Source organism: Sinocyclocheilus anshuiensis, unplaced genomic scaffold, assembly GCF_001515605.1.
Source record: "Sinocyclocheilus anshuiensis isolate Anshui unplaced genomic scaffold, SAMN03320099.WGS_v1.1 scaffold2376, whole genome shotgun sequence".
Classification (NCBI taxonomy): Eukaryota; Metazoa; Chordata; class Actinopteri; order Cypriniformes; family Cyprinidae; genus Sinocyclocheilus; species Sinocyclocheilus anshuiensis.
Genome location: NW_015547633.1, coordinates 227,358 through 237,861, shown reverse-complemented (window position 1 = coordinate 237,861; position 10,504 = coordinate 227,358). Strand labels below are relative to the sequence as shown.

The following is a 10,504-nucleotide window of genomic DNA, read 5'->3' as shown; positions in this document are numbered from 1 at the left end:
TGTGTGTGTGTGTGTGTGTGAGTATGTGTGTGTGTGTGTTCGAGCATGTACGGTATGTGTGTGTGTGTTTGAGCATGTACGGTGTGTGTTTGAGCATGTACGGTGTGTGTGTGTGTTTCTCACCGAGTCTCAGGCCGCCGGGGGTCAGTGCGCTCTTGTCTCCAGGGCAGGTGTTCTTGTTGGCTGTGATGGACAGCAGCTCCAGAACACGCTCGGCCCGCGCTCCGTCCATCCCCTGAGGCCTCAGATCCACCAGAACCAGATGATTATCAGTTCCTCCTGAACAAACACACACAACACTGATCTTCACTCAAACGAGTCCGTCTGCATAAAGATCTATGGTCACTTCAACAAATGTCCAGTTCCCAGATATTACAGTTTTTGATTATGAGGCTATTATGCATTAAATCAACATGAACAACCATTCACAGCCAATTCTACTGCCAAATTACATAGAACGAGATCTGAATTCTGAGTTTACATTTTGCCATTCTAAATTTGTCACAATTCTGACTTTTTTCCTCGCAATTCTGACTTTTTTGTTTCGAAATTGTGAGGAAAAAGTCATGATTAATTTTTTATTTTTTTTCCAGTTTTTTTTTCTTACATAATTTCTTTAGAATAAAGTTGTTGATGAAAAACTCAAATTAAGAGCAGGAACATGAATGAATCCTTATCACAGACTGTAATGACACGTTTCCACAGTTATTAACATTGTAAATCTAGCCAAATGTTTCACATTTTCATTTAAAAAAATTAAATGTACTAGAATTTATGTCAGTGTTATTTTAAAATCCTTGAGATACTATTATAGTTTTTCTTAATATTTTGAAAATTTTGTAATACCATCAAAACAATGGAAAACGAAAACATTTCTTACTGTTTGCCCAGTGTAATTAAATATGATGGCGTTGTTATCACAAATTGTGGATCAATTCAACAGAGATTTTGTCAATGCTGGCTGTGCCTACGAGAATAGTTCTGGTACTTCTAATTGTTCTCCTGTCAACCTGGCATCTGTTATTCATTCACCTGCCTTAGGTCCCCCCTCCTTCTCTTTTCGGTCGATACACGAGACCGAGGTACTTGGGGAATTGCTCAACCTGGATATTCATAAATCTGCTGGATTGGATGAATTAGATCCATTATTTTTAAAGAAAGCAGCTTATATGTGTCCCTGGAGCACAAAAGCAGTCTTAAGTCGCTGGGGTATATTTGTAGCAATAGCCAACAATACATTGTATGGGTCAAAATTATTGATTTTTCTTTTATGCCAAAAATCATTAGGATATTAAGTAAAGATCATGATCCATGAAGATATTTTGTAAATTTCCTACCATAATTATATCAAAACTACATTTTTTATTAGTGATATGCATTGCTAAGAACTTCATTTGGACAACTTTAAAGGTGATTTTTTCAATATTTAGATTTTTTTGCACCCTCAGATTCCAGATTCTAAATTTAAAAAAATTTACCCTTATGACTGGTTTTGTGCTCCAGGGTCACATATTATCGCATCGCCTATCGCTTACATTTTTAATCTCTCTCTCCAAACTGGTGTCTTTCTGAGGGACTCGAAATCTGCTGCTGTAACCCCACTTTTTAAAGGGGGTGATAACTCAGATTTAAATTGCTATAGACCCATTTCCATTTTGCCCTGTCTCTCTAAAATACTAGAGACGTTGGTTAACGAGCAGCTTATGCACCACTTGGAGACTTATAATGTGCTTCATCCAGATCCGGGCATAGCTGTATCACGGCTACACTTAAGGTGTAGCTGCATTCGTTGATCTGGCAAAGGCTTTTGACTCTGTGGACCATGAAATATTAAGAGGTACAGGACTCTCTGAGAGCTGTCTGGCCTGGTTCAAGAGTTACTGTTTACAATCAGTGACGGTGGAGGGGCTTCTGTCAGATCCCCCGCCCCTATCTAAAGGGGTCCCACAAGGAAGTGTATTGGGACCAATACTTTTTCATATTTATGTTAATGACATTGCCCTTGCCGCAGGTGATTCTCAAGTACATTTATATGCTGATGACACTATTATTTATACATTTAGTTCTTCCCTGACTACTGCACTCTCTTTATTGCAGGCCCGTTTTACTCGCAATTAGTCTTCATTTAGTTTTAAATACAAATAAAACAAAATGTATGTTTTTTTCACAGAAATCTACCACATGTTGAGTTTCCGCCTAAAATTTTCTCATTGGATGGCTCTGAGATCGATTATGTTGAATGCTACAAATATCTCGGGTATTTGGCTCGATGGCAAACTGTCATTTGAAACTCACATAAGGTTAAAACTCGTATTGGTTTTCTTTATCGGAACAAATCTTCTTTTACAAATTCTTCAAAACATCTTCCGGTTAAAATTACAGCGCTCCCAATTTTGGATTATGGTGATGTAGTTTATAGGTCTGCTTCAAAAACTCAAAACTCTTATTGGGAAAACTCCGCTATATTTACAGTCACTTCTTAATATTCATAATACAAGTTGTAATCTGCGCTCTAGTACTTTTATTAATTTCCGCATACCTCCTTTGGTTGTGACTCCTTTCAGTTTTCTTAAAGCTTAGTTCATTCATTCCGCTCTCTTCCTTTAAAACCTCAATTCCGTTAATAGTACAATATCATTGTACTTGTTTTTAGTTATTTGCTTGTTCTTATATGTTGCTGTTTATAAGTGTTATTTGTAATTGTTTGTCTTTATTGTTTTGTATCTGCTTTTTATGCTGCCACTTGGCCAGGTCGTCATTGTAAATGAGAACTGGTTCTCAACTGACTTATCTGGTTAAATAAAAAAATAAAAAAAAACTTTAAAATGAAAACCATTAACAGAGATTAATAAATGCTTATTTTTTCATTGTTACTTCATGTTAGTTAATGCATGAACTAATGCTAACAAATGAGACCTCATTGTAAATTGTTGCTAAATTTATTTTATGTAACATTTTTTTTTTTCTTTTATGGTTTTAGCTTTAGTTAACTATAAAACCCTGCTTTGTGTCACGTGTGTTTCCTCCTCGTGGTCAAACCAAGACATCTCCAAGTCTCAGAACAGAACCGCTTCTGCATCACACATACAGTATTTTACACTAGACATCAAAATAGAGACTTAAAATAGTTCAGTGAAAAAAAACAGGTTTCACCAAGATAAACGTAAGACATTTAAGAGACCTTAAGTAGACAGTTGAAGTGAAAATACTTTAATATGTTCTCTAAATGTAAATGTAGTGAGTAAATTGAGTTGCTTTAGCAACACTTCAACATTTGAAAATACAACTTCCAACAATTAATTTAGAAAAATAAATAGCTTATGGCTTGAATAGCTCTGCTAGATTATTGAAATAACTTTTACTGTTCCTTCTGATCACACTTCAAAAAATTTAATTTTTCCTCAGTCTTGAGATTTCTTAGATTCTTAAATCAAGATACATTTACTGGGGAAAAAAATGACTTAAGTCTTGTTTTATGATACATTGAACAAAATGAAGTAAGTTTATAATTGAAACAAGAACAAATACCTGCCAATGCAATCAGAAAAATCAACTTAATTCAAAGAGAAAACAAGTTTTCATTCCTCATCGACAGATATTTGTTCTTGTTTTAAAAAAAAACAAACAAAACTCACTTAATTTTGATCAATTTGTTAGACTTCTTATCTACTGTACATGGTGCATTTCAATCAAATGCGTTTTAAGGACGTTTAGATATTTGCACTGAAAACAAAAATACTGAGGAAGAGATTCCTCTTTTTTTGCAGTTCATGCAACATTAAATATCATAACCAGTGTTGGGGTAACACATTACAAGTAACGCGAGTTACGTAATCAGATTACTTTTTTCCAAGTAACTAGTAAAGTAACGCATTACTTTTTCAAATAAGTAACGCCAGTTACTTTTTTTCCCATTTATTGATTGACAGCTCTCCTGTCCCCATGTTGAGAGAAATCAGGAGTAAGATGTTACTTTAGTTCTACAATAAATGTGAACATGCATTAATTCATCTCACTCACTCAAAATGAGAATATGACGCAAAGTTGCAATAATTAAATATGCGACGTGAATTTACTTTTCCTTCAGCCTGAGGCTTTTGGTGTGAAAGGGCTTTTACATTTGCCAAAAATAGAACTTTTTATATTAAAAGCAAACAAGCAAGTCCAGCCCAGATGTAAAAAGTAACGCAAAAATAACGTAATGCATTACTTTCAATAAAAAGTAACTAAGTAACATAATTAGTTACTTTTTTAGGAAGTAACGCAATATTGTAATGCATTACTTTCAATAAAAAGTAACTAAGTAACATAATTAGTTACTTTTTTAGGAAGTAACGCAATATTGTAATGCATTACTTTTAAAAGTAACTTTCCCCAACACTGATACTATGATTAATAACTATGATTTTGACTACAATAACTATGATTTTCAGATTTTCTGCTCTCATTTAAGACCTTTTTAGGTTTTAATCTGCTGAAAGGTGAATTAAGACCCACAGAAACCCTGAAAAACATCCTTTAAATGTTTTTAAAAACGCTGATGATGTGCTCATCTGATGATTCCCCGCAAACCCCGTCTATCCTTGCCACGTGTTTTTACTGTGATCCGGGTTGTATTTCCTTCTGTTCATGTTTTTAAGGTCCATGAGGCCGTCTGCATGATTATATGATTGGATGACGCTTAAAGAAGCACCAGATCTCATGTGTTAGTAGATGTTCATGCGTCTGAAGGTCTTTCAAGTATCAGTGTGTTATGAAGATGTTTTCTACCACTTCAATCCACACAACAAACACTGAATCATTAACAGGACTATTCACTAATACTGTATATACACTATAATCACCTCCTTTAGTTAATTAGTTCATTAAGATCTTCAATCGTACACTGCAAAAAAAGGCTTATGTTACTTAGTATTTTTGTCTTGTTTAAAAAAAAACAAACAAGAGAAACTTGCCCCTTTTTTAAGGGCTTTTCACACTGAAAGCGAAAATTCTGAGATTTTTTTTTTCGTCCTGTGTGTCGAATTTTTCCCCGTCGCTCCGCGATGAAACGGGCCGTCCAATCAGATTTGAGCTTAGATCACGTGACCGGAGCAGCTGCTGTTGCGAAAACCAGTGTAAACAAACACCGAAGAAGAGTATCCCGGTAGAGAGAAGAGAGTTGATTCTTAGTTCCTGTTATCTTTGGTATCTGAGAACAGATTTATTCTCACATGTTCTTAATATCATTTCTGAATTCTCCATTGAATTATGTGATCTGGAGTGATAGTTTGTGTTTCTGGCATAGAACCAAACTTTATTTATCTATATTTAATGCTGTGTATTGAGCAGTGGACGATGTTAAATCCATAAATGAGATGCATATCGGAGTAAAAATGCATTGCTGGTCGGCGCCACCTAGTGTGCAGGCGTGAATTAGCAGAAGGCGATCAATCGCCAGTGTTGTAAGTAAAATTCTCTTGTTTTAAGAATATTTTACTTACCCCACTGGAAGATAATTTTACTTGTTTTAAACAAAATGCACTTAATTTAGTTTTGTTCCCTTAGAAACAAGACTAAATATGTTGTTTTGCTTAACAAGTAAATGCATCTTAATTTAAGAACTGTTAGATATTCTGACTAAAAATAAGACCAAAATACTAATTAAGTTAAGCCTTTTTTGCAGTGTAGAGGTTTGAGTCTCACTCCTGCAGCACACACTGATAAAACGCAGGAAAACTAACTTCATCTTCCCGGAGAATCCAGTGGCGTCGTCTCATTCCCAGACAAACACTGAAGAGAAAACCTACAGCGCAGAAACAGACGAGACGCGAGTGAAAAACCCACCAGAGACCAGCGTGTAGCCCTTCTTCAGCAGCGCCTCGGCCATGGCCTTCGAGTTCTTCAGAACCTGAGCGATGTATTCACAAAACATGGGCGTCGTGGCCTGAAGAGAGACCGAATGAAGAGCTATCAATTATCAAAAATCATAAATGAGCTCCCAAGTGCACCAGCCATTGTTCAGGAGAAGATGAGAGAGAATAGGAGATGATTCAGGACGCAGATGATGCTGCATACGGAACTGCAGGATATTAATTCAACGTATGAACCGCTAATAAACAGTGGGAATCAAAGTAGAAAGTTGTGATCGACAGATACAGCTGTGCTCATAAGTTTACACACCCCTTGCAGAATGTGCAAAATGTTAATAATTGAAACAAAATAAGAGGGATCATGATAAGTGCATGTTATTTTTTATTTAGTACTGTCCTGAATAAGCTATTTCACATAACATATGTTTACATATACTCCACAAGACAAAATAATAACTGAATTTATAAAAATGACCCCGTTCAAAAGTTTACATACCCTTGAATCTTAATACTGTGTGTCGTTTCCTGGATGATCCACGACTGTTTTTATGTTTTGTGATAGTTGTTCATGAGTCCTGAACAGTTCAACTGCCTGCTGTTCTTCAGAAAAATCCCCCAGCTCCTGCACATTCTTTGGTTTTCCAGCATCTTCTGCATATTTGACCACTTTCCAACATTGACTATGATTTTGAAATCCATCTTTTCCATCATCACTCATGCATAATTATTACAAAAGGTGAAAACATGTACTGATGCTCAAGAAGGCAACACGATGCATTAAGAGCTGGGGGGTGTAAACTTTTTTAATTGGATGATCAGGGTAAATTATTTACTTATTTTGTCTTCTGGAAAACATGTATTTATTTAGCTTCTAAAGTCCAGTACTAAATGAAAATATATAATTTTGTAAATATGTAAAATAAATATACATTTAATTTCAGAAATCGTTATGCATGTGTATTTAATTCAAATAGTGTGATATCACATATATCAGTTTATTATTTGCCACCCTGCTCTCTATGATATCAGCATATGGGTTAAGCACTAGCAGAAAGACTAATAATCTGGAAGTGAAAGCAAAGCAGGACCTGTTTGAGAGCCACAGCGACGCCGGCGATGGCGTGATTATGCGGGCCGCCTTGAAGCGAAGGGAACACAGAGAAGTTGACCTTCTCCTCCAAGTCGTACATGACCTCTTTGCCCTTCTTATCCAGCGAGCGCACGCCCTTCCGGTAGAAGATAAGCCCCGCCCTGAGGGAGGAGCCAGAGCCGAGGAGGCGGAGAAACGGTTAATGATGGAGATCACCAGAAAAACAGCTTTACTCTAGTATGCAGTATGTGTACTGCGCACATTATGTTCTGCATGCATGCAACATCCAGATCATCTACTATATTTTCTAAAAATGTGCAGAGCATATTGCATGAGATCCCACAATGCAATGTGCTAAAACTGACCTTCGGCTACCGTAATCTGCTGCGATTTTGATGTTTTTTTTTTCTTATTTGATCAGACCGCCAATGTTATGACATTTTTACACAAAACTGGAAAAAATAAAATAAAATTCAAAATAACCATTTTATTTATTTTAATGTTGCCATTTGACAGTGTAACAATTTAACAACTTACTTACAATGCAACTTACTGCAAGTTTTGTTACACTACCAGTCAAAAGTTTAGGGGCAGTAAGGCTTTTTTTAAAATCTGCTTTTGCTCACCAAGGCTGCATTTATTTAATCAAAAATACACTAAAAATGTGAAATATTATTACAGTTTAAAACAACTGTTTTCTATGTGAATATGTGTTAAACTGTAATTTATTTCTGTGATGCACAGCTGAATTTTCAGCATCATTACTCCAGTCTTCAGTGTCACATGATCTTCAGAAATCATTCTAATATGCTGATTTGCTGCTCAAGAAACATTTCTGATTATTATCAATGTTGAAAACAGTTGTGCTGCACAATATTTTTGTGGAAACCGTGATGCATTTTATTTTTCAGGATTCACAGATGAATAGAAAGTTCAAAAGAACAGCATTTATTTGACTGTCACTTTTAATCAATTTACTGCATCCTTAATGAATAAAAGTATTAATTTCTTTCAAAGAATGAATGGTTTGTGCACTAAACACTGGCGGTACACTAGTACTGCACACAGGCTTTGAGAAATGGATCACAGAAGAGCCACTGGTCTCTGGTTGAGGTGTACCTGGATCCTCGCAGTGATTTGTGTGTGGTTGTGGTGACGAGGTCGGCGTGTTGGAACGGCGAGGGAATGGCTTTGCCTGCTACCAGTCCGCTGATGTGAGCCATGTCCGCCAGCATGTACGCATTCAGCTCGGTGCACAGCTGCTCGGAGACAGAGACCAGAGTAATAGAGAGCTCAGAGTAGATTATGAAAGCGTTTAGAAGCTGAGATCCGCGGCGCTCGCAGCAAACATCACAATCAAAGCGCTCCCGTTATCGGCCCATCGGAGAGTGACCTGATGAGATCCGCGCGCTTCTCCGGGGAACGAGACCCAGATACTGCAGGCGCTTCGCTAACACTTCTGAGCATTACGCCACGCTCTCAGGGTAAATATAATCTCCTGCTGATTATACACTGATAATGTTATGCACACGGATACTCTTTATCTGTTGTGGAGTGTGTGTGTGTGTGTGTGTGTGTGTGTGTGTGAGTGAGAGTGCGTGTTTGTTTAAGGGTGTGTGAGAGTGTGTGTTTGTTTAAGGGTGTGTGTGTGTGAGAGTGCGTGAGTGTGTGTGAGAGTCCGTGTTTGTTTAAGGGTGTGTGAGTGTGTGTGAGAGTGCGTGTTTGTTTAAGGGTGTGTGTGTGTGTGTGTGAGAGAGTGTTTTTGTTTAAGGGTGTGTGTGAGTGTGTGTGTGTGTATGTGAGAGCGTGTGTTTGTTTAAGGGTGTGTGTGTGTGTGTGTGAGAGAGTGTGTTTGTTTAAGGGTGTGTGCGTGTGTGTGAGTGTGTGTTTGTTTAAGGGTGTGTGCGTGTGAGAGAGTGTGTGTTTGTTTAAGGGTGTGTGTTTGTGTGTGTGTGTGTGTGTGTGAGAGAGAGTGTGTGGGTGTGTGTGAGAGCGAGTGTGTGTTTAAGGGTGTGTGCGTGTGAGAGAGGGTGTGTGTGTGTGTGAGAGAGAATGTGTATGTTTGATTGTGTGTGTGTGTGTGCTGCTGACCTTGTGTTTATCTTGCAGTAAAATCAGGCCACAGTGAATTCGATCAACAAACATGAAACACACACAATCTCAGCCTGCAGCAGAAAACCTGAAGCGCCGCACAAAATATGAGGAAAGAAGCTCTCAGAGACAGACACCAGCTCTGCTCGAACCCTAGCGAGTGCCCTACATAGGCAGCACATGACAAAGTGAATAATGCATGCATTTCATTTTGGGAGGCATGATGTTTGAGCCTTCTCATGCTGTCTATGTAGGGCACTCACTAGGGTTCGGAGAGTTGGCATGAACTGAGGGAGAGCTGAATGTGATTATGGGTATTTGACTGTCCATCAAGCATGTTTAAACATCATTTCATCAGTGTTAATGAGAACAATCATCATGATACTTACTCCTGTTTGTGTGTGTATGAAAGAAGATGTGATTAAAAGCTGACAGCGACACTGCAGTGAGTGAGTGTGTGTGAGTGTGTGTGAGTGTGTGTTTCTGTGTGTTTCTCTCTGTGTGTGTGTGTGTCTGTGTGTGTGTGTGTGTGTTCACTGTACTGTGAGCAGAAAGCGTCAGGATCAGTGAGTGTGTTTGTCATCTCTGAGGCGTCAGGCTTGAGCAGTTAAACACAAATGTGTCAGAGAGACAGACGAGTGTGTGTGAATAAAGAGAGCAGTCGAGACAGCAAAAATAAACAGAGAGAAAAAAAATCGTTCCGTGTTTTTATCTTAACGTACGTTTGCAATATTTTCATTTAGCATAGTTTTAAATGCAAATGATTTATCAAAGTAAAAACACTTCAATACTTAACTTTAAAACCAAACATCAAACAACACCCTAAAATCTAATTTAGCTTAGATTAGATTCCATAAATGCACTTCAGAGGAAGTCTTTTAAATATAGCCATAGAATAAACATTTAAATATGATCTTTATTTTCCTTAAAGCAATATTTTACCCAAAAATTAAGATTTGCTAAAAATGTGCTCACCCTCAGACCTTCTAAGATTAGGATGAGTTTGTTTCTTCATCAGATTTGTAGAAATGTAGCATTGCATCAGTGTCTCAGCAATGGATGCTCTGCAGTGAATGGGTGCCGTCAGAATGAGAGTCCAAACAGCTGATAAAAACATCACAATAATCCACAAGTAATCCACAGCACTCCAGTCCATCAGTTAACATCTGGAGAAGACAAAAGCTGAAACTAATCCAGCATTAAGACCTTTTTAACTCAAGCACCATAGAGTTCATAATCCATAATAACTCTTCCTCCAGTGAAAAAGTGTTCTGGTCTGAATCAGGAGAGAAATCTGCACAGATCAAGCAGCGTTTAAACAGCTCTAAACTAATATGTGGCTGGATTTTGATGAGAGAGACAACAGCAGATGCACTTTTTCACTGGAGGAAGTGTTATTATGGATTATGAACTCTATAGTATTTTAGTTGAAACGTTTTAATGCTGGATTTGTTTCAGCTTTTGTCTTCTC

General features: G+C 37.5%; 1 protein-coding gene across 1 annotated transcript in view; it reads right to left on the bottom strand.

Annotated features, from left to right (window-relative positions):
• The window catches only part of LOC107701799 (serine hydroxymethyltransferase, mitochondrial-like), a 43,733-nt gene that overhangs the window by 18,748 nt on the left and 14,481 nt on the right, over nucleotides 1–10,504 (bottom strand). Inside the window, exons 5-8 of the mRNA XM_016503909.1 lie at nucleotides 8,062–8,201; nucleotides 6,941–7,103; nucleotides 5,827–5,926; nucleotides 124–279 (exon numbers count right to left, since the gene is read on the bottom strand). Of these exons, the coding sequence (XP_016359395.1) occupies nucleotides 124–279; nucleotides 5,827–5,926; nucleotides 6,941–7,103; nucleotides 8,062–8,201 (559 nt within the window). The remainder of the gene's footprint in view (nucleotides 1–123; nucleotides 280–5,826; nucleotides 5,927–6,940; nucleotides 7,104–8,061; nucleotides 8,202–10,504) is intronic.